This window comes from Callithrix jacchus, chromosome 5, assembly GCF_049354715.1.
Source record: "Callithrix jacchus isolate 240 chromosome 5, calJac240_pri, whole genome shotgun sequence".
In the NCBI taxonomy this organism is placed as follows: Eukaryota; Metazoa; Chordata; class Mammalia; order Primates; family Cebidae; genus Callithrix; species Callithrix jacchus.
In genome coordinates this window covers 116,555,727-116,580,484 of record NC_133506.1, presented here as the reverse complement: position 1 = coordinate 116,580,484, position 24,758 = coordinate 116,555,727, and the positions used below count along the sequence as shown (strand labels likewise).

At 45.3% G+C, this 24,758-nt stretch overlaps 1 protein-coding gene across 6 annotated transcripts in view; it reads right to left on the bottom strand.

The window, feature by feature from the left end:
• FAM117A (family with sequence similarity 117 member A) overlaps positions 1–24,758 on the bottom strand; it is a 78,297-nt gene that overhangs the window by 32,549 nt on the left and 20,990 nt on the right. The window contains exon 1 of one of the 6 annotated variants that reach the window (XM_002748444.6): positions 20,431–20,670. The exons of the other annotated variants lie outside the window; for them this stretch is intronic. Coding sequence (XP_002748490.1) covers positions 20,431–20,626 — 196 coding nt within the window. The 5' untranslated portion in view covers positions 20,627–20,670. Of the gene's footprint in view, positions 1–20,430; positions 20,671–24,758 lie in introns of those variants that run through there. 6 annotated transcript variants of the gene reach the window in all.

Genomic DNA, 24,758 nt, shown 5'->3' with positions numbered 1-24,758 from the left:
AGTATCTGTGGGGGATTGGTTTCAGGACCTCCTGCAGATACCAAAAGCTGTGGACACTCAAGTCCCTCATATAAAATAGTATAGTATTTGCATATGATCTATGCACATCCTCCCATATACTTTATTATTTATTTATTTTTCTTTTAATTCAGGGTTTTGCTCTGAGGCTGGATGGAGTGCAGTGGCATGATCACAGTTCATTGCAACCTCAAACTCCTGGGCTCAAGCAATTCTCCCTCCTTGGCCTTCCAAAGTGCTGGGATTACAGGCATGACCCACCTCAGCCTCCCAGGTAGAAGGGATAACAGGTGCAAACTACTTTGCCCAGCTAATTTTTAATTTTTCTGTTGTAGAGACAGGATCTCTCTATGTTGCCCGGGCTGGTCTCAAACTCCTGGTTTCAAGCGATTATCCTGCCTTGGCCTCCCAAAGTGCTGGGATTATAGCTATGAGCCACCTTGCCCAGCCTCCCCCCAATCCCACACTTGATCTCTAGATTACTTATAATTCCTAATATAATGTAAATGCTATATAAATACTCAGATGCTATATAAATAGTTGTTATATCATATAAGAAATAATGACAAGAAACCAGGTGTGGTGGTTCACACCTGTCATCCCAACACTTTGGGAAGACTGGGGCAGGAGGGTCACTTGAGCCCAGGAATTTGAGACCAGCTTGGGAAACATAAAAAGACTATGTCTCTACAAAAAAAAAAAAAAAATTCTGAAATACTTTGTTCACATGTGGTTTTATATACAAAAAATTTTTTAGAAATCCGGCCGGGCATGGTGGCTTCACACCTGTAATTCCAGCACTTTGGGAGGCCAAGGCGGGTGGATCACGAGGTCAAGAGATCAAGACCATCCTGGTCAACATGGTGAAACCCCATCTCTACTAAAAATACAAAAAATTAGCTGGGCACGGTGGCGCGTGCCTGTAATCCCAGCTACTTAGGAGCCTGAGGCAGGAGAATTGCCTGAGCCCAGGAGGCGGAGGTTGCGGTGAGCTGAGATCGTGCCATTGCACTCCAGCCTGGGTAACAAGAGCGAAAACTCTGTCTCAAAAAAAAAAAAAAAAAAGAAATTAGCCAGGTGTGGTGGTATGTGCCTGTAGGTCCAGCTACTCCGGAGGCTGAGGTGGGAAAATTGCTTGAGCCAAGGAAGTCAAGGCTGCAGTGAGCTGTGATCACACCACTATACTCCAGCCTGGGTGACAGAGCGAGACTGTCTCAAAAAAAAAAAAAAAAAGAAAAAGAAAAAAGAAAAGGAAAGGAAAAAGATACAATAACAAGAAAAAATAAGTTCTGTATAATTTTTTTCCAAGTATTTTTGATACTCAGCTGATAGAACCCACACACGCGGAGGGCCGGCGGTATATGTTTTAGCAACTTAAAAGCCTACAAACGTTGACAGAATTTGATGGCCCCATTTTGTTGCCTTCTCCCCAGTGATTTCAATGGCCAAAAGACAATTTTTTGGTTATTATTTTTTTGAACTGCTCATGTCAGCATTCACATCTATTAGTGTTAATTCAGAACTGGCTTTATGCAACTCCCAAAGTAGTATGTCTATCAGGAAGAGCTGTCAATAGATGCCAAAACCACTGGGCCAAAGGTCATGGGGAACAGAAGATTTATATAATCCCAAAGTATTACCCCATAAACCACTTACAAAGAGAATAATGTACTTTTATAGTCTGGGGGCTACCATACCACCTCAAGTGATCTAACTGAGCCTGACTAGCAGTGGACATTCTGGCATTATGTACCTCCTTAAGTGACATTTTATGAAGTACATAGCTTTGTCCATAAGATATTCTTGTTAGAGATGTTTAACCTGAACCTAATCAGGCCCCAAATCTAACTTCCCATTTACAGGAAATACAGGGGATAAAGGAGCAAGTTAGACACCACCATGAGGAAACAGAAGAATCCAATGTGGGACAACTAGAGACAATCGATGCCCACTTTTCAAAATGTCAGTCACAAAAAGCAAATACAACAAAGCAAAGAAACAGGAGTGGGAAGTACTTCTAGATTGAGAGACTGTTAAAACAATCTACCAAAAGGGGACTTCGGCTGGGTTTTGATCAAAAACAAAAGAGCCATCAAAGGGGAAATTTGAAAATGGACTAGATGACATCTGTAGTCCATTTCTGCTTTTGGCAAAACCACAATTAATTTTGCACCAAGCTAATAGACGGTGTCATTTCATTAGGTATAATGATGTTATTATAATTATGGAGAAGAATGTTTTTATTCTCAGGAGATGCCACTGATATGAAGTGACAAGTGTCATGATATTTGCAACTTTCTGTCAAATTGTACACCCAGAAAAGTGCATATGGATGTACATACGTGCATACGTGGGTATGTCTAGACACACACATATATAAACAGAGGAAAAGAGAGAAAAGACCATTGTGGCAAAAAGTTATCAATGAGCTAGGTGAAAGATAAATGGGTAGACATTTTGCCTCTAATTTTTCTTGGATTTGCAATTTTCCAAAATAAAGTTGTAAGAAAAAAATACTGGCTTAATTTAGGAAGACAAATTCAATTCACTCCTCAGCAAGTACCTAAACCCTTTAGCATTTCAACATTGGCAGGTTATAGCCAAATTCAACTGGGTCACTGGACTTCTAATTTGGGGGATTGAAGGTAGGCAAGAAATAAAAGCATGGAGGCCAGGCGTGGTGGCTCACGCCCATAATCCCAGCACTCTGGGAGACCGAGGTGGAAGGATCACTTGAGGTCAGGAATTCAAGACCAACCTGACCAACATGGAAAAACCCTGTCTCTACTAAAAATACAAAATTAGCCAGGCATGGTGGTGCATGCCTGTAATCCCAGCTATGTGGGAGGCTGAAGCAGGAAAATCACTTGAACCTGGGAGGCAGAGGTTGTGGTAAGCTGAGATTGAGCCATTGAGCTCCAGCCCAGACAACAAGAGCAAAACTCAGTCTCAAAACAAAAAAAAAAAAGCCAGGTACAGTGGCTCATGCTTGTAATCCCAGCAATTTGGGAGGCCAAGGCGGGTGGATCACCTGAGATCAGGAGTTCGAGACCAGCTTCGCCAGCATGGAGAAACCCCATTTCTACAAAAAATACAAAATTAGCCAACCGTGGTGGTGCATGCCTGTGATCCCAGCTACTCGGAAGGCTAAGGCAGGAGAATCACTTGAACCTGGGAGGCAAAGGTTTTGGTGAGCTGAGATCGCACCATTGCACTCCAGCCTGGGCAACAAGAGTGAAACTACGGCTGAAAAAAGAAAAAGAAATAAAAGCATGGATAAGGCTGAGGCAAGGAACTGAATCTCATAAGATGTAAGTTAATGCAAGATAGAATCAAGATACTAATTGAAAGACACACTAAACTGAATTAAGAAGTGTCATGTCATCCTAGGAGCAAGACCAAGACTCCAGGCAGAATTAAGAGCTTCCTGTAAGTCCAGAAACATGGCTGGAGTGGGATATAACCTCAGATATACACAGCCAAGTGGTCCCTCAGCATCCGTTTGTCATGATTGCTCTTTAAAAGGAAAGCAGAAACCAGTGAGATCCCACAGAGTGGTAAAAATGGCTAAATGGAGGGTAGCTTGACCACAAGGGGGGAGGAAAATGAATTAGAATTTATCAGTAGTCTTCTGTGATGGTGCAAACATGAAGGACAGTAAAAAAGTTTTAGTTAGAATGTGAGAGAGTCTAGCTAGATAAAAGGTTGAACGAGGGTGGCTATAGTCTGCCTCCAAACAGGCCCAGGAAGAGATCATTACACATCCCCAGCTGTCTCAGTATTCACCCTTGAAGATGGGCAACTGTACCAGATGAGTCTGGGGCCTCCTATAGTTCTAGAATTCCCCAACTACTAAAGGGTAAATAAGAGATGGCTACTGACCAATCAGCTAAATTGGAAGCTCAGGGCCCATGCTGTTATCTGCGGCAAGGTAAGTCGAAAAAAAAAAAAAAAAAAAGGCACAACGTCAAAGGGAGATTTGCCTTTCCTAGGCTGATCAGCCGTGTTGTGGGCTCCCAGATGATCTCGCCCACCTCCTCCTCCAAGCAGGAGAATATAAATAGCACTCAATTTACCTGTGGCTAGCCACAAGCAGAAGTCTGGTCACATGACTGGGCAAGCTGGGAGTAACCACCAAGTAGACATGAGCACTCAGCGCAGGTTTGCTCTCTCGCTACAGTTCACTAGGTTGGACTCTGTCAGGACCCTCTGCTCCTAACCCTGAATCATTTTGTGCTGGGCTATGGGGAGGAAGCTGGGGGGCGCTTATGAGGAAATTGTTCAAGATCCTGAGGGCCAGGAAGGTCACAGTCACAGAATTTGCTTTGCCTTCAGGATCAAAGACCCTAGTAGGGTTATTATTCTCAACCCCCCATCCTTGAAAATCTATGTGGACCATCTTGACCCACTTGCAGGAAGTCCACTCTGATCATCTCCAGCTCCTTAGTCAAGCTGTATCTACTTTGTGTCCCTAGCTTCAAAGGGAAGATATCTAAGAGACCACCACAACCCACCTAGTGGTTCCCTACCTGGGCCCTGATATTTTGGAACAAACCTCCAATCAGTGGCAAATTCCCATGCTGAGCTCTAGCTGTGAAAGAACCCCAAAGTGCACTGAGCAACATTCCACAGCAGACCCTGCTTTGAAGCCCTGGTCTTGCTGGTTGTTCACATTTCCTAATGGAAGCTCAAAAGTTATGTAGTGCCTCTGGGGTAAAGCTAGTCTGAAAAGCAAGATTAGATGACCCTTCCAGAAAGAGTGTTGGAGATATCACATTGGAAAGATTCATCTTACCCTCAATAAATGCCATAGGTCATTGATGGCTTCATATCAGAAGGATGCTTATGATGAGGCCTCTCCTGTGCTTCCAGAGGCAGAGGAGTAGGTGGCAACACCACTGGAAGGTAAGTTATACCCTCTTTCCCTGTATATGATGGGCTTTGGATCTGTTCTGAAATCAGGAATCCTTAACAGTAATGTCACCTTCTTTTAAAACTCAAGTAAAAAGGCTTAGCCTCATGAAGCAAAAAAAATTGATCCAGGGAAACACTGGGACACTCATTACCAATAAGTCCTATCCAAGCCTCCAAGAACTACAAGGTCCAGGCTCAGTTATGATGGTCCTCTTGGAGTAGACAGCATTGCCATTTGCACGGCGGCTCCAACACAGACCTCTTAAGCTTCAGACAAACCAACAGGAATTTGGGGTCAGCCTCTTCTCATCCCCCTGCATCTTGCCCTGATTCCAGTTGTCAACTACCTGGCATTTACTTTAGGGAAGGAAAGAGCCTGAGGAATCAGAGAATGGGAGGAGCAAAGTGTATAACTTCATCATTGCCTGGGGACAAACAATCATGTCTATATAAGCTGGGGTAACAATATAGTAAGTGCTCATGGATCTATTTCATACAACTAGCTGGGCCCCTGAAGGAAATCCTTTGATGACAACTTAACCATGGTCGGGATTAATTAAGTCTAAGGTAGCTACAGGTAGGCATTTCAGATAAAGGATGAACTCTAAAATGAAAGATTTTCAGGAAAATGTTTTCTCTGATGTTAAGAATTCAAGTAGGACACTTACCCCCAACTCTGGCAGCTGGGGGAAAACATCAGTAAGCAAAAACAATGAGAATAATTTAAGGGCCTTGGAGGAGCACAGACAGATGCATAACATGTGGTTTGGTGTGAGAGGAAAGGGGCCGGCACACAGCGGCAGTGTCTGAACCTCTAGCTCTGCCTGCTTAGCAATGATTACCAGATCCACCCCTCCTTGGGCCCTGTGGTTAATGAAAGGTTTTCACTGACTCAAAGTGAACCATCCCTTTGTGCATAAAGTTGTAACTTCTGACCTACTTGATACAATGTGCTGCACTGAACCATACAACCTGCTCGCTCACAAGGCGGCAGGTACAACCAGTCGACTGGTACACAGCAGAAGAAAGCTGGTCTGGCCTAGACCCATACCTGGCATCACTTTGTAAACCAAACTCACTCCTTTTCCCCTCAGATCTCAACTACATAAATATGAGGTAACAGTCCTCCATGGCTCTGGTACAACAGGGCCTTCCAGTTTCATGTATTTTAAGAAATGGCCAGGCATGGTAGATCACGAGGTCAGGAATTCAAGACCAGCCTGGCCAAGAAGGTGAAACCCCGTCTATACTAAAAATACAAAAATTAGCTGGGTGTGGTGGTGGGTGCCTGTAATCTCGGCTATTTGGGAGGGCGAGACAGAGAATTGCTTGAACCAGGGAGGCAAGGTTGTAGTGAGCTGAGATTGAGCCACTGCACTCCAGCCTGGGAGACAAAGCGAGACTCCATATAAAAAGAAAAAAATTTTAAAAATGAAGAGACTTGAGGGCAGAGCACAGTGAGTGCTTCTTAGCCTAAGGAAGCAGTTTCTCTAGAAGATTCCTGGCCATCTTGAATATGCTTAGTGTGCTTCAGCAGAAGACAGCTGCAACCCTGCTGATTCCACTCCTGGGTCAATGTGGGGCATGGACTGGGCTCGGACACACAGCAGGAGACACCCAATCAGCTGTCAGAATCTCACGCCAACCTGGTCCAGCTAGAGTAGTAAGGACCAGCTATGGTCTCCTAGGAGGTGGCCTACTATAGTGGTCAATATGGGCCCACATCCTGCCTCCACCTCAATGTGCTGTGTGAACTCAGATCACTTCAATTCTCTGGGTGTCAGCTATTCCACCTGTTAAATGGCGGATAATACGTTATAAGGATGTAGAAGAAAATTTCCATACCAGAGAACTCCTTGTGCAGTCAAATTAGCCTCATGTATATCCATGTGTTAAGTATTTTATTTGGAAATAATTTCAAATTTATAGATGCAAGAATAAGAACAGTACATAAAACACCCATATAATCTTTACACAGATTTGCCTTTTAACAGCTGCCCCATTTGCTTTACTGTCTGCTTCTTCACATGTACTTTTTCTTTTTTTTTTTTTGAGATGGAGTTTCACTCTTGTTACCCAGGCTGGAGTGCAATGGCGCGATCTCGGCTCACCGCAACCTCCGCCTCCTGGGTTCAGGCAATTCTCCTGCCTCAGCCTCCTGAGTAGCTGGGATTACAGGCACGCGCCACCGTGCCCAGCTAATTTTTTGTGTTTTTAGTAGAGATGGGGTTTCACCATGTTGACCAGGATGGTCTCGATCTCTTGACCTCGTGACCCACCTGCCTGGCCTCCCAAAGTGCTGGGATTATAGGCGTGAGCCACCGCGCCCGGCCACATGTACTTTTTCTTACACATTCTCACACCCCACCACATGTCCACATGCAAGACACACACTCACATTCAGACACACACATTTTCCTCCTTTGGATTTTTGTGTGGTGATCTGTTTGAAAAGAACAGGGAACTGCTGGAGGAGGGGAGGATCAAGATGAAGAGGAAGCAAAGGAGGCATGGCTATTGGGGGATGATTCCACAGCTCTGTTCCTTCTCTTTATCTACAATGCAAATGGCAAGCACTCAAGTGTTCTGCTTTAGAGATAAACTATTACTGGCTGGGTGTGGTGGCTCACGCCTGTAATCCAACACTTTGGGAGGCCAAGGCGGGCAGATCACCTCAGGTCAGGAGTTAGAGACCAGTTGGATCCTGGCCAACGTGGAGAAACCCTGACTCTACTAAAAATATAACAATTAGGTGGGCGTGGTGACATGCACCTGTAATCTCAGCTACTTGGAAGGCTGAGGCAGGAGAATTGCTTGAACCTGGGAGGCAGAGGTTGCAGTGAGCCAAGATTGGGCCATTACACTCCAGCGTAGGCAACAAGAGTGAAACTCTATCTCAAAACAAACAAACAAAAAATCAGATGTACAGAAACAGGTACCAGAAAAAGTACTGGGCATATGACAGTATTAGTTACTATTTTTTTTTAAAACAACAAACCCCACAAAAAACAACGAAGGATTTATATGAACCACGGAAACAGCTTTATTATACAGAAGCACTTCTGTAATATTTGTTGTAATGGGATTTTACCTTGTGAAGTTAAGAAATAACTAGGAAAAGAAGGGCCGCGCGCAGTGGCTCAAGCCTGTAATCCCAGCACTTTGGGAGGCCGAGGCGGGTGGATCACGAGGTCAAGAGATCGAGACCATCCTGGTCAACATGGTGAAACCCCATCTCTACTAAAAACACAAAAAAAATAGCTGGGCATAGTGGCGCGTGCCTGTAATTCCAGCTACTGGAGGCTGAGACAGGAGAATTGCCTGAACCCAGGAGGCGGTGGTTGCCAAGATCGCGCCATTGCATTCCAGCCTGGGCAACAAGAGCGAAACTCCGTCTCAAAAAAAAAAAAAAAGAAAAGAAAGAAAGAACTAGGAAAAGAAAAAGTTTCAACTGGGTGCAATGGCTCACCTGTAATCCCACCAATTTGGGAGGCTGAGATGGGCGGATCACCCGAGGTCAGGAGTTTGAAACCAGCCTGGCCAACATGGTGAAACCCTGTCTCTACTAAAAACACAAAAATTAGCCAGATGTGGTGGCACATGCCTGTAATCCCAGCTACTCGGGAGACTGAGACAGGACAACTGCTTGAACCCAAGAAACAGAGGTTGCAGTGAGCCAAGATTGTGCCACTGCACTCCAGCCTGGGCAACAGAGCAAGACTCTGTCTCAAAAAAAAAAAAAAAAAGGCCGGGTATGGTGGTTTACACCTGTAATCCCAGCACTTTGAGAGGTCAAGATGGGCGGATCACCTGAGGTCAGGAGTTCGAGACCAGCCTGGTCAACGTGGTGAAACCCCATTCTACCAAAAATATAAAAATTAGTCAAGCATGGTGGCAAGTGCCTGTAATCCCAGTTACTTGGGAGGCTGAGGCAGGAGAATCACTTGAACTTGAGAGGTGGAGGTTGCAGTGAGCCAAGACTGCACCATTGCACTCAGCCTAGGCAACAGAACAAAACGCTTGTCTCCAAAAGAGAAAAAAAATAAAGTTTCACACAAACACATGGTTATCAGAATATTAAAGACTTCTAGGCCAGGTGCAATGGCTCACACTTGTAATCCCAGCACTTTGGGAGGCTGAGGCAGGAGGATCACTTGAGCCCAGGAGTTCGGGACTAGCCTCGGCAACATGGTGAGACCCCATCTCTATTAAAAAAAAAAAAAAAGAATTTTTATAGAGTCTGCTTTGGAGGTAAGAGTGGCCTATAATCCATTTGGGAGGGTTAGATAACCTGTAAGAAGGCAATTCTCCACAATACACAGTCCCCAGATGGAGCTTTCTCCCAGGGTACAAGGCCTTGCTATTTCCCTTACTGGGCACATGCCTGTCTTGGAAGAGCACTATCATACATTACAATGACTCCACTCTCAGCTAACCTAAAGCTAGGAGAGGAAGACATGCTCAGACAGATCGTGTGCCACCTCCAGGCTTCTTTCCCATTAAGAAGTAGGAGGATGGTCACACCAGGGGTCCCCTACAGGGAGGACTAAGCTATCATCATAGCACAATGCCACTTGCATCTACCCCCGCCCCTGCCATAGGAACATAGCACTCACATGTATTCCCAGGTGCTTTTCTGGGTTTCACATCATCACACATAAGAATCCTTTTCCTGTAAGATCCATCTTCGCAGGTCTCCCTGACATGGTCTTGCCCCAAGCTCAGTATCCATGACCACCTCATAGAAGCAGGAAAATCTTGTCTGCCTCCTATGCCCTATCTATCCCTGGTTAGCTATTCATTCTACATGGAAATGGCATACCTCAAACCAGCTGCAAACACTCAAAAGCCACCACCATATCATACATACAATAATAACCATCATCTTCCAACTATCAACACCAAGCGAGTATTTATGGTATAGAGAGTCACCTTGGGGTGCTAAAGGAAGAAACAGATATCTTTGCAGCCCAGTTTCCAATTCTTTTTTTTTTTTGAGACACAGTCTCGCTCTGTTGCTCAGGCTGGAGGGCAGTGGCACAGTCTTGGCTCACTGCAAACTTCGCCTCCGGGCTCAAGCAATTCTCCTACCTTATCCTCCCAAGTAGCAGGAACTAGAGGCAGGTGTCACCACGCCCTGTTAATTTTTGTAGTCTTAGCAGAGATGGGGTTTCACCATGTTAGCCAGGCTGGTCTCAAACGCCAGACCTCAAGTGATCCTCCCCTCTGGGCCTCCCAAAGTGCTGGGATTACAGGTGCAAGCCACCACCCCAATTCTCTTTTGCTTAGCTTAACAAACGAATCTTTGCTCCTGGAATACAGGTATATAAATAGAGAGGAAACAAACGCCGGAGGTGTGCTGGGCAGGCAGCAGTGGATGCCAGCCTGAGACAAAATTCATAAGGGACTGTTTCTGCATACGTGGGAAATGCCCTTTGCCTAATTAAGCAAAAGGGCTTTATTAGTCATTTGGTCTTGAACAGGAACTTCCTTTCTGGGCCTCAGTTTCCTTACCTGCAAAAGCAATGAAATGCAAAAACAATGAAATGCCACCTGCACCTGCAAGACTGTTGTGAAGATGCATGAAAAACATTTGAGAGTTCCAGTCAGAAGCACCACAGAGCTAAGCAAATGGAGCATATTCTCAAAACGAATGAAGTCCGAGCATGGTGGCTCATGCCTGTAATCCCAACACTTCGGGAAGTTGACGTGGGTGGATCACCTGATGTCAGGAGTTCAGAACCAGCATAGCCAACATGGTGAAACCCTGTCTCTAAATACAAAAATAAGCCAGGTGCGGTGGCAGACGCCTGTAATCCCAACTACTCGGGAGGCTGAGGCAGGAGAATCACTTGAACCGAGGAGGTGGAGATTGCAGTCAGCAGAGACTGCGCCACTGAACTCCAGCCTGGGTAACAGAGTGAGACTCCGTCTCAAACAAACAAACAAAAAACCTAATGCTGTCTATATTTGCCACTTTTCTGAAAAATACAAGTGAATTTTTGGGCCTCTTAGAGTTGAGATTCAGAGACTCTTTCTTTCTATAGAAGTAACTGTTTTTGTCTTCCTCTGTGAATATAGTACCCCAGATTCCAGTAAGAAGGAGTCCAGGTGCTGCTCTCAGCATTAAGATGGGCATAGCCCCATTTGTGTGGTTCACAGAGCCATCATCTCCCAGGTTTTTAAAACCAGACTATGTCATATTGTGAAAGCCCTCTGGCTGCATCCCCTCTATCATGTCAAATGCTATCCAGTCCCACCCCACCCCCCCCACCCCCGCTTATATGTCATATCTGATGGGCAGGAGTTAAAAAGCCAATCTCCAAACAGGGGCTGTGTGGCAAGTTTTCCACCAGCCTGCAGCTGTGGGGTAGGGAGCGCACATGTTATCAGGAGCGGTTCTCCCAAAGCCACATGGGCGACCAGACATGTACACAGCACAGCAAACTCTTAAAGGGAAGGGAGTGTGGGGTAGAGAGGAGAAGGAGGAGAGAGAAGAGGGGGTGATTGGTATGTTCCCAATCACATTTCCATTCTGTTCAAACTTACACACAGCTGGACAGGTTAAAAAAGCCATTTTCATTAAACTACCAGACACATGGTTGGCAACCTTCAAGGCAGGGAACAGAGACTCTGTGGACAACAGTGTAATGTCCAGGGTCTGGGAGTGATAACAAGCATCTCTTCCTTGCACTGCCCTCTCTAGTGGTGATGGGGGAAGAGAAGTAGCAGTGCCTGCTATCACAGGATGGCAACTGGCTTGGGAGAGCGAGGCTTCTGGCCTGATCACACCTCTGAAGCCATCCTAGGGCCAACAGATAATTCTCCTTCTTGGCCTAGAAAAGCCACGGATCCGGATTTTGTTTTCCTGCATCTTCTTGCTATACAGAACACTACTAGGAAGTTGGCGCAAATCTACCTGGAGTGAAAAGACAGCTAGCATTCATCTTGGTCTCCTTGGCCTTTCACCATATCCACTTCTAAGCAAAGCCAGGCAGTCTGGCTTTTTAACAAAATCATAACAAAATCCCACATAGTGGCTGTTTCCATGGATCAACCTGGTAACTGCCCAAGCTCACCCTCTGGCTGTAGGCGTGTTGGGAAAAGAACCTACAGGCCTAGCAATGACATCTATGGAAATGCCATGTCTTTGCCACCAGCTGGGCTTCAAGCCCAATGACCAGGATGAATAGGAGACCAGTGATTTAAAGAAAGAGAACACTAACACTTCGGGGGTTTTGCCTTGTAAGTAGCTGAAGAGAGGTATTATAGAGGGGAACAGTATGTGGGGACCAGAAGTGGGAAACACCATTCTGAGTGAGCCTAGGGGAGGTGTGGCTTACTCTCCCCATTCTGCTGCCTTCCCAGCAACTCAATCCAACAAGTATTTATTGAGCATGACACTCCCCATCTGCCCTGGCCCTCCCTCTGCAAAAACACTCAAATCTGTTCAAGCTGCAGGGTGAGTTCCATTGCATTTGAACTTGAAACATGAGGTGCCTACTCTTAAAAAGGCAGACACATGATTTCCAGTATAGGGCAGAAGGGATTCAAGAGGTTTGAGAAAAATAAGGAATAAGCTGACTAGACAAGGTGAAACAATGTCACCTTTGAAAGGGAAAGGAGAGGAAAAACTAAAAATTTAATTTAACCTTAGGGAGAATAATACATTGACAACTTTTTTAAAAAGCCTACTCAAAACATTCTGGTAGTTTTCTCTATTAACCTTACCAAACACTGTTTCTTCATTCTTTGCTTCCTCCAGCTTGAATTTATATTTTATTCACTTATGGCTGTGTTAGCCATCTGCTTTAAGAGTTGCACATTAATCCTTCCTTTGACCCTTCAAGAGGTAATACCTTGGTGCTCTCCTACATGTCTTCTTTTGGGATCAGATGATAAAGGAGTAAAGTGGTAGGGCTGGCGGTAAACTAGGCTGCCCCCTAACAAACATGGCTCTCCTGGAAAAGTCATCCTTATTTACAAGATAGGGAGTTCACAGTCAGAGAGGAAGGAACCCCATGGATGGCTTGAGCCCAGGAGGCTATGGTGAGCTATGATGGCGTTACTGGATTCCAACCTGGGTGACAGAGCAAGGCCTTATCTCTCAAAAAAAAAAAAAAAAAAAACCAGACAAAGGCCAGGTGCAGTGGCTCCTGCCTGTAATCCCAGCACTTCAGGAGGCCAAGGCAGGGGTATCACTTGAGGTGAGTAGTTCAAGACCGGCCTGGCCAACATGGTAAAACCCCATCTCTATTAAAAATACAAAATTAGCCGGGCATGGTAGTGCATGCCTGTAATCTCAGTTACATTGGAGGCCGAGAGGCTGAGACAGGAGAATCGCTTGAACCTGGGAGGCAGAGGTTGCAGTGAGCCAAGATCGCACCATTGCACTCCAACCCAGGCAACAAGAGTGAAACTTCGTCTCAAAAAAAAAAAGACAGAGGAGGCACCCCAAACCTACAGCTTTGTTCTGCCACATACCATCCATCCTCTGAGAAGCCACATTCAGGCAGTCTCTGAGAGAAAACTCCTCAACCCTTGATCACAGGCCAGCTGTTTCAGAGCAACTAAAACCCTTCAAGTCTTCCCAGGCCTCCCTCAATCTCCACCCCTTTTATTGGGGAGCTGGGAGCTCAGACTGCTAATGTGTAGGCAGGGCTGAGCTAAAGGCACTCCATCCGCTCCCCTACTCTCCCGGCAACTCTCGGGGGCTCCTGAGCAAACCCACAAACCTGATGCCAGAGCAGTACAGGGTAAATGTCTGTACACAGCCTGGACTTCAGTTCCAGGTCCCCCAGGGCCTGGACTTGAAGTTTCCTATTATGAAATACTTTGATAGCATTCTTTTAAGTTCATTAAAGCCACCCTTGATTAGCTGCAGTGCTCCCACACAGTAAGAGTTGATCAAGGCATATGTGGGCCTGAGGAGAAGCATTTAAATGACTGCAAGGCTAGGCATTCAGCTTTGTAGTGACCCTGAGGGGAAGGCACAGTGCCAGGCAGAGTTTTCCAAACCAGGAGGTTTGGTGGGGCCCAAGAACTGAGCCCGAAAACTAGCAGCCAGCTGTTACAAGAACCTCCCACCATCCAGCTGTTGCCAGGAACAACGGCCCCTTCATGAGCTCCACACAACTGAAGAAAACTGGGGCACAGATAACTTAGAAATTTCAAATATCATCCACAACCCTTCCCTTTCTGAGATCAGGATGTGTTTTTGACCTAATAATGTGAGTAGATTTGGCTAATGTTTGGTTAATTCATAACCTGCAAACCAAATAATGGAGGCCTCTGTGAAGACTGAACCTAGACAAAGCAGGGAAGCTGACCAGATTTCCCACCCATTCTTTCTTTGCTTCCACTCTTCCCTGTTCCCAATTCCTTGACGAAGAAGAATAACATGCATCTCAAAGGATGGCAGAACTTACTAACCCAACAAGAGACTGTCCACTCTCACTAACTCTCTGGTGAGCATCTATCTTTGCTCTGAACTGGGAATGACACACAAGGTTTTCCTTTCTACCACTTTATTTTATTTATTCTTTTGAGACAGAGTCTCATTCTGCCACACAGGCTGGAGTGCAGTGGCGAAATCTTGGCTCACTGCAGCCTCCCTCCGCCTCCCGGGTTCAAGTGATTCTCGTGTCTCAGCCTCCTAAGTAGCTGAGATTATAGGCACACACCACCATGCCTGGCTAATCTTTTGTATTTTTAGTAGAGACAGGGTTTCACCATGTTCCTCAGGCTCGTCTCGAACTCCTGAGCTCAGGCAATATGCCCACCTTGGCTTCCCAAAGTACTAGGATTACAAGCATGAGCCACTGTGCCCAGCCCCTTTCTACCACTTTAAAAGGGCTCCAAGGCTGGGTGTGGTGGCTAAAGCCTGTAATCCCAGCACTTTGGGAGGCAGATGCCAGTGGATCACCTGATGTTGGGAGTTCATGACCAGCTTGGCCAACATGGTGAAACCTCGTCTCTAATAAAAATACAAAGAACTTAGCTAGGCTTGGTGGTGGGCACCTGTAATCCCAGCTACTCGGGAACTTGAGGCGGGAGAAGCACTTGAATCTGGGAGGTGGAGGCTGCAGTGAGCCGAGATCGTGCCAATGCAATACAGCCTGGGAGACAGAGTGAAACTCCGTCTCCAAAATAACTAAATAAGTAAGTAAAACAAAAGGTCTCCAAACTGCCTGTGGAGTAAGGGTAAGCCCAGGCAGGTCTAGTCAGAACACTTGAGCTGGAGTCAAATGTGATAGTGTCAGTAAGAACTGCAGAACCAGACCTGCCCTCCAGAACATGCCACACCCTAAAGTCTGAATCCTTTAGCAGGAAGACTCTATGTGAGTCTTATAAGAATCTGGAGGAAGATGCTCTAACAGTTCTTCTATGATGAAGGAATAGTGTGGCCCCGGTGCCCATCATACTATTCAAAATCATCTAAATTCAGCAGAAAATACAGGCATAGTGTTCTCTTGGCTATTAAAGCCCGCCAACTACTGTGGTAACACCTAAATTAGCACCATCACTATGTAAGTTTTGCATTACTGCCTCCAACTTTTTTTTTTAGAGATGGGGTTTCTCCATGCTGGTCAAGCTGGTCTTGAACTCCCAACCTCAGGTGATCCACCCACCTCAGCCTCCCAAAATGCTGGGATTACAGGCATGAGCCACTTGCTGCCTCCAACTTTCTAAAGATCTATCTATGTCTAGAATCTGAAAGAACAATGTCCTCTTGCCATCACAGCCCACTGTTGTTCTCACCCCTCTGCCACTGACCTAAAATGGTTTAAGATTTCTTAGCTCTATGTTATATAAGTGAGAACTTCTCATACTATATAATCCTTTGTTATTTAAAATACTGAAGAACCCATGGACCCACACTCCTTTGCATACCAAAGAGATAAAGCAGTTAAGCAACTAGCCCCCAATTTCAAGGATGTCATCACTGGTGATAACATTTAAGAGTCAGATGCTTCAGCCGTGCATTTTGCTGACCATGTATGTGCCTGGTGCTGGCAAAGCTGTCAAAAGCAACAGTTAGCAGTGTTGGGCTAGGAAGTGTCTGGTGTTTTAATGATTCCCAAACAGAAGCCGCCTCAATCACAGGTTTTAGAAGGGCAATCGTAGCTCTTAAAGGGTTTCAACTGCACCCCCAGGCCTCATTATAGCAAGAGGATGCCTTGGCATAGAAAGGCTGGAACTCTCTTCAGGCTGTTTCTGGCACCAGTGGCCACATGGACCACAGTTTGCTGAGGGCTTTCTCTCAGGGTCTCTAATATGCAACCTTCTTTTTATGGTTCCAGACCTATCTAAACACCCCTCCCCCAAGGAATATGCTTTCAAAGCATTGCAAAGAAAGGAGTTTAACAATTTAATAATATAAGCACTGCAGCCTTGTATTCAGGAAACAGCCATCCTGGGGAACCTAATCAACATTTGATAGAAACTACCCTTCTTATGTTCCCGTGGGGAAGACAATATTTTAGGGCAACCATGACTATTGCCAGCGCTCCATAATCTGCTCAGAAAAATAAAAGGTAATGAGAAAAATTCAAAACAGGAGGTAAGCCTAAAGTAATTTCCATCTGATTTTGAAATATGTTCACCACAGTTGTGGGTTGTCAGGTTGAGGGAAATGGGTTAAGAGAGGAGGGGGGCAAATTTGCCTAACAGTTAAGCTTTTATGTAAATCTGAATTAGCTTAAGTCTACTGAACACATCACCTGAAAATGGTGGGGGTGGGGAGGCTGGATTCACACATGATGATATTCCACAAAGATTGAGAACTGACTGGAAGCAGATGACCCTTTTTCTTTTGCCTTAAAATATGAGTGGGACTATAGGCTTGTTTGTTTTCTTTACCCCTTTAGAATTTTCTGAGGTTTAATTACACACATTTGAAACTGATCTTTATATAGGAAAAACAGGTACATGGTTTGAGACAAGAGTAGGCAAACTTTTCTGTAAAGTGACATACAGTAAATACTGCATGCTTTGTGGGCCCTACAGTCTTTATCACAATTCAACTCCACCACGGACACCACAAAAGCAGTCCTAGACAATATTTAAATGAAGGAGTGTGGCTGGTCCCAATAAAACTTTATTTACAAAAACAGGCCCAGGGCCAGATGTGGCCTGTAGACCAAAACTGCCAATCCCTAGTGAAAGAAGGTTCTGGTGGTCAGAGGAGGTTCCAAGGCAGCATTTAGCTTCCTTGGCACCCAGCTGGTCCCAGAGGGGCTGATCCACTGGAGAAATAATTTGCAAAGCTAGATTAAATATTATCTTCATTCTAGGGACGTAAAGACAGACATACTAAACAGGATAGGTAAGACTGGAATCCAGAACAATTCACCTCTTAGTCCTAGTTTGTCCTTCATCATGGTCCTGGAAGAGCATAAAAGTTGGCAGCCTCTAACTGACATGAGACACAAAAGAGAATTTAAGAGAGAATTGCAGTAAGAAATTTATCCTAGGTTTCTATTACTCACTAGTGGCTCTTAGCTTTTTTAGAGTTGACTTTCATTTTTCTCTCCACTCTCTTTAGCCTTCCTCACTCCTAGCCCAGGCTCATAAAAATGAAGCCATTCCTCATTTTATGAAGACATACCTTATGGATGAATGGTTGCAGAAGGCAAATCCTACTCTTTACACCATAACCCTTTTTACAAGGTCTAATATATTTTCTCAAGAACACAGCAGGATGTGTGGTGGGGAGATAACTGCACAGCCCTGAGTGTTACATCACTTTGAGATGGGCAAGAGAAACAGTGAGGACACTTAATTGTTCCGAGTCTTAATTGTTCCTAAAGCGGTGTCCCAGCTCACATACCTTTTTAAACAGCTGGGTTTCAGAGCCCTGTTTAGAAAGTTCATTTTAAAAGATGGGAGAATAAAAATGCAAGAGGAGGCCCTGAAAATCTGAAACCTGCAGTACTGGTTTCAGATCAATCTAGGTTTGCTCTTTGAAGGCTGAAAAGGCAATGGGCTCTGGCCAACAGTGCTCTCACCTTGGTGAGGCAGAGGGAATAATAATACAAGCAGCAGCAAACACTTTTATAGCACTTCTCATGTGCCAGGCACTGTTTTAAGCACTTTCTATCTATTAACTCATTTGATTCTTATGATATAGATATTATTATCCACAGATGAGGAAACTAAGACACAGAAGGAACTTCCTCAAAGCTACACAGCTAGTTAATGGCAGAACCTGGATTTAAAACCCAGGCATTTCAGCTCCCAGTTCCCTTCTCTTAAAGGTTTATGACTGCAAGGGATTTCCTTTTATCCCATATACTCTACTGTCCTAGAGAAAACCACCTCCACTGCTTTCCAAGGCCAAGGAATGGAAATAATGTGAACACATACATGGGCTTAAATTAACATATAATAGCCCTGATGTACCTCCAAAACAGAGGCCAGGGACATTCCCCTAATGCCTGGCCACAAAGAAGGCCACATGCTCTGGCTACTCTTTCCTCCTCCTATTTTTCCTCTCTACTGCCATACTGAAAATCTAGAGATAATCCCCCACTACCAACTAGGCAAATGCCTTATTAATGCTTCTGGGATATTAGTAGGTGGATAAATGATTGATCTATAAGCAAGAGTCCACCCAACTTGCTCTAAATCACCTGACAAGTTATGCAGAGATCTAACTTCCTACATTTCTATCCTGGGCCTCTGGCCCTATAAAAGGAGCAGGCCATGAAATGAACCCAGACATCCAAACCTACATTCTTCCCCCTTCCACAGCATCCACCAGCAATTGTCCTTTTAATATTAGTTCTATAGTAGACACAAAATAACTGATCTTAAAATACGATTGCTAATCAATTTCCAGCTACTGTACAGGTAGGCTTTCTGTTGATTTCCACTAAAAGTGACTAAGGTTCTGGTGCTTGGTCTACCAACTACCCTGGGTTTCAAGGAAGCCCAAACAAAACCAACACGTTTGTAGTCTTGTGCTTTGCTTTATAACTCATGATAGGCATGAGTTAGATTGGGCATTGGGTTACTCTACACCACCAGATTCTAAACATACTTGTACTACTTGGTCACCATCTTCCTACAAAATTTAACCAAGTTTCTGCACCCCAAGATGTGATGCTAACATATACAGTGAAAAATCCAGAAAGACTTGGGGGCTTTCTACCTCAGAGATCCTCTTAATCCCATTTCCTACCTAGTAAGGAGTAGCCCTATAGTAGCTACTATCTCTGTACTAGCCCTGCAGAAGCAGGAAGGAGATGTGCAGTAACTAGGCTTAGTAATCACCAGAAGCTCAAGAGACTCTGGTTTAGAGAATGTCATTAACCGTTAAGATGGCAGGGATCATGACTTTTGTACATTTGGTAGAGGCTCCGGCTTTGGAAGTGTGCAATGATCTTTTCACATCTGGTGTGAATCAAATGCAAGCCTCACTTTCAACTTATTGCCAACCTCCTCATGCAAGTAGGTTCCTTTTTCCGTTCCTAAGTACTTGCATTTGTGGGATCTGTCACAGATTTGAGTGTGAAAGCAAGGTTAAGTTTGCTTCTCCCTCGTTTCCCCACGGTCACATCAAGCTGTTATTAAGGACCCGTTTCAGTGCTGTTCAGAAAATGGGGTACTTGCCACCGTGCACTTGACTATAGCCCTTACCCCACTGCCACGTTAACTGGCAATGCCCAGGACAAAACAGCCTTGGTGGGTGGGGAGGTGGAGGGGGTAGAAAAAAAGGCAGGGGGCAAAAATGCCCAGGTCTCCCCCCACTACACACACATGCTCGCACGCACACACATGATGGTTGAAATGAGACAGCCATATTAAGCAGGTCAACGATCTGGAACATACAACTTCTGGGACACAGGTTTATGAATGTAGGGAGCGTGGCATTTGCACCGCGGTAAAAGCCATTAAACTAACTTATTCCAACGGACTGAGATGAAATCAGCTCCAGGATGTGGCATAAAGGGAAGCGCACGTGAAGTGGTAAGAATGGAACTCCAGCGCAGTACAGAGGGATGCTGGGGCCAAACTCAAGCTGGAGAAGTAACACATGGCTGCACGGGGCTCTGCTCCATGCCCCTCCCCCTCCCCGTGCAGGCGTCCAGCGCCCACCGACTCCTGCTCCCAGCACCAACTCTCCGCACGGGGCGCCCCCATCACGCTTCACTCCTTCTCACACCTCGCTCCCACTCCCTGCATCTTCCACTCACCCCACACGACACCTCTGCCCACTTTTCGGTTACGCCCCCAAAGCCAGCCTCCATCTGCCAGGTCCCTCCCCTCACCTCCGGGACCCGACTCCCGGCACACTCCGTCCCGGAGGTGCTCCCCACGTTTCAAGGCTCCTCGCTTCTCACTTTTCGCCCTTGCAGACTCTGAACGCCCCCCTGTCTCTTCCCTCGCCCCCATCCACTTTCCCCTCACATTTCTCCCCGTACCCCTCCCCCCGTCACGCGCCCCCCTCCCCCAATGGCTCCTCCCCCGGCACCCGCTCCAGGCTCGGCTCACCTGCGCGGCCACCCCCGTCCCGGCGCTGGTGCGGCGGCTGCAGTTGGAAAGGGATCGTGGCCCTGAGCGGCTGCAGCCCAGCCCGGGGGGAGCCTGCCAGGGCTGGGGGAGAGCAGCCCCGCCGGAGCCCCCCGGCCCCTCCGCGCCCCGGCCCCCAAGCACCTCCGCCTCTGCCGCCCGCTGCGGCCCCCGCCATGGCCTGCCCAGCTGCTGGCCTCAGCCCCACAGCGAGCCCCACACAGCCCCCCAACCCCCGCTGCCGCTGCTTATCTGCTCTACAGGGCGGGGACCGGCCCCCCTCATCCTAGAGCAGTCATTGGACTGCGGAGACTTAGACCCTCCATCCCAGCCAATCCACACCTTAGTATTCCCTTTCCCGAGGATGATTCGTCGATGTGCCTAGCGATCCAAGGCAAGACCCCACCCTCACACCGCCCCCTTCGGCTTGCCAACTTCCCAGGGACCGTTGATTGGTCTGTATTGAAGTGGGCTGGTTCTCCAGCACCACCAATGAGAAGAGGCAGAAAAGGGGAGCGTCACACCCACTCCCAGGTAGTATGCAAATGTAATGTCACGTGACGTCAGGCTGCGCTGGGAAGTGGGGGCGGCGATGGGTGTAGGTTGTAATCAAACATTAGTGAAATAATTTTTGGGGACGGGAGTAGGGAGCAGTGTGAAACTAAACAGTTGAGTCCCTGAATCACAGAGAAAGCAATACCTTCAAAAAGTGTACATTTAATTTAACCTAGAAATATTAGTTTTAAATCCTTATAGGATTTCAGTGCTACTTACAAGCTCCAAACTAAGATCCTACAAATTAATGCAAGGTTTGCATATCATTTGCATGTGATTTGCATTATATTTGTGCATTTAATGGCGACTTTGCCTTATGTGACACCCACATCTGTCTTTCTCCACGTTTCCAAGTCCCTATTTGGTGTTGATCCAACCTTAAAAAAAAATTGCTAGCCTGTAAATTAAATTGGGACTCTGAAAAGGAGCAGGGAATTTCCCTTCAGAGTCGTCCGCTCCAAATCTAGCTCAGCAGAGTGGAAGGAACAAAGTGACTGAAAAACTTGCCCAAGTTTGCACCGTGACTCCATTAACAAATCCTGGTCTTCCCAGATCAATGCTCTCTGACCTACAAGTCAAAATGAGACTGGAAGGTCCCCAAAGAGAATGCATGCAGTTGTGAAAAGCACATGCTGTAATATATATAAAGGCATTTGGGAAAGAAAATAACATTTAAGATACTATTAAAAAAATTATTCTTCAAAAGAAAAAAAATTACTTGTAGTATTTGTTAACTATTTTGTTCTAAATATGGAAAAAGCAAGCCAATCAACCCTGGATTGTCTGTGATTAGGGACCATCCAAATAATTGAATAATTCCCTTCAGATTTATATTTAGCTGTGAATTCTATTTTTGATCTTGCTACTGATTTTTCTATTTCTGTTTTTGCCCAGTTTAATGTTAAAAAGAAGATATTCCCTGAAGCCATACTAACTAATCAGAGAAAAAGAGAGAATCTGGGAGCCTGCTGTGAGGCAAGGAGAGGTCATTCTGGGATTAAATATTGAAAGTAGATAATACCCAAAGTGGAAATTCAAGAGTGGGTTGAACATTAAAATTAGCCTCCATGCACTGAACAAATTGAGGCAATGGAACATCCTGAAGAAAGATTTTCTTTGCAAAGAGGGTACTCTTGCAGTCTTGAAGGATTTACCTCAAGATCTGACATTTGAACTGTTTTTTTAATTGACTGAAGAAATGCTGTACTACTTTTCTATGAAGAGGACAACCTAATCAAAGACAGAGAAGAATAAACAAAAATTGATGAACTGATAAAAACTGTCTTTATAAGCTTAACTCAGTTGAAAAAAGATAGCTTAGGCTGGGCACGGTGGCTCACACCTGTAACCCCAGCACTTTGGGAGGCCAAGGCGAATGGATCACCTGAAGTCAGGAGTTCAAAACCACTCTGGCCAACATGGTGAAACCCTGTCTCTACTTAAAAAAATAAAATAAAAATTAGCCAGGCACAATGGTGGGCACCTGTAATACCTGCTAAGGAGAATCGCTTAAACCCGGGAGGCGGAGATTGCAGTTAGCCGAGGTGGCGCCATTGCACTCTAGCCTGGGTGACAGAGTGAGACTCCATGTCAAAAAAAAAAAGAAAGAAAAAAGATATCTTGCATTTATATTGTTCCTCAATTTCAAGTAGTTCAAAGTCTTCATATACTTTTTAAAAACCTCATGACAATCTGGAAAAGGAAAAACATGGATTGTTACCATGGTGCAAGTAGCAAGAGTGAGGTCCAAGGAAGTGAGTCCTTTTGATTCCTAGCTAAGATCCCTAACACATCGCATTGGACTACCCTGCCTCACATCTTCATTAGTAAAACAGTGATGGTAGCAACGAATATTCATTGAATTCCTTTCTCCATGCTAGGTACATGTTAAGTACCATGTGTACATTATCTTATTTAATGCTCAAGACCACACTTGTGAAATGGGTATTATTTCCTCTTCATTGAGACTTCAGAGAGAAATATAGTAACGTGCCCAAGGTTACCCAGGTAACCTGACTCCTGAGCTGAGCTCCTAATCTCTGATTGTAAAACTTTCTTAAGAACACAGAAGATTCATCTGTGAACTTGATTAAGAAAAAAGAAAGAACACAGAAGGATTACTGTTTATATCTTACATAAAGGGTCTTCAAAGATGCAAATCTGGTTAAGATGTTAAAATTAACATCTATCTTGTGTTTTATAGCTTTCATGTATATTATCTTTTTTTTTTTTTGAGATGGAGTCTGACCCTGTTGTCCAGACTGGAGTGCAGTGGCATGATCTTGGCTCACCACAACCTCTGCCTCTGGGGTTCAAGTGATTCTCCTGCCTCACCACAACCTCTGCCTCTGGGGTTCAAGTGATTCTCCTGAGTAGCTGGGACTACAGGCATGTGCCACCATGCCCAGCTAATTTTTGTATTTTTTAAGTAGAGACAGGATTTCACTATATTGGCCAAGCTGATCTCAAACTCCTGACCTTGAGATCCACCCACCTCAGCCTCCCAAAGTGTTGGGATTACAGGCGTGAGCCACCGCGCCTGGCCACATTATCTCATTTCATTCTTACCACAGGCATGTAAGGCAGAAAATGCAGATATTATTGTTCTCACTCTTCAGGAGGTTAAGTCACAGAGGCTAGGTGACTTGCCCAGGATCATCTTAGTAAATGGCAGACCTGGGACTTACGTCCTAGGTCTTTTAATTCCAGATTCAATGCTTTCCCAACCAACACTCAACTTCTAGACCATCGGTCCTGCCTGACAGCCAAAAGATAGATTAGTTGGTCTTTTGAAAGCTTTTCTTGCCTGACAACTTATACTATGTTAGGATCCCTCAACATGTACATTCTCAGTCCTAGGAGATGATGAGTGTTTTTTATTGGCTGAGCCATTCAACCTGTGTTTAGAGGTAAAGCCCTGGGATGAAACATCTTGAAACACTTTGGGTAAGTGACTTCTTCTCTCAGTGCCAGAATCACACCTGCTCCATCATCCTCATAGACTTGTTCTAAAAATAAAGTGATACATTATTGTACAGATGCTTTCTTCCCTCAAAAAGAGGAGTAATGTGCATGGTTCCATGGACACTGTGTTTAAACTTTATTCCAAAGCCAAGGTACCAGAAATTAAGGACCTGGACAGTAGAAAAGGAGGCAGTGGAGGTGGTATAGCTGAAGAAATGGATCTTCTGAGTCCAGAAAGTCATGGTCTTTCCTGATAAGTTGCTGGCAAAAGACACTAAAATTGATCCTAGCTGGAGGAGTGAGAAGGGAGGCATGCATAGAACTTGGTCCTCTCCTTACTAGGTATCATGCCTGACCAGCTGTCTCTTATTCCCTTCTCTATCACTGATAGCTTCTCTTGGCATGGGCATGAAGGGAGGATAAGGACCACATCTGAAGATCAACCCCTGTCTGCTTCCTCCAATGAAAGAAGCCTTGGCTTTGGGGAGGCTGTGTGCTGCTAAGGGGAGATGCCTTGTATTCATTACAAAGCATCCAACTTGCAACAAAACCTTTGCCACTGCCCTTACTGTCATCCTTATCAACATCATTGCCATTAATTAATTCGAACATCAGAAATTTATTGAAATGACCCCATTATGTGCCAAACACTGAGCTAGGTACTAAGCTCTGAATGACAATGATGTTCAGAAACATGGTCCCTATGTTGAAGTTCATCAGCCAGCAGGCCTAGAAGCCTGTATGCAGAAGTGGCCCTGGGCAAGATGCTATTTCAGTTGGGATACATGACC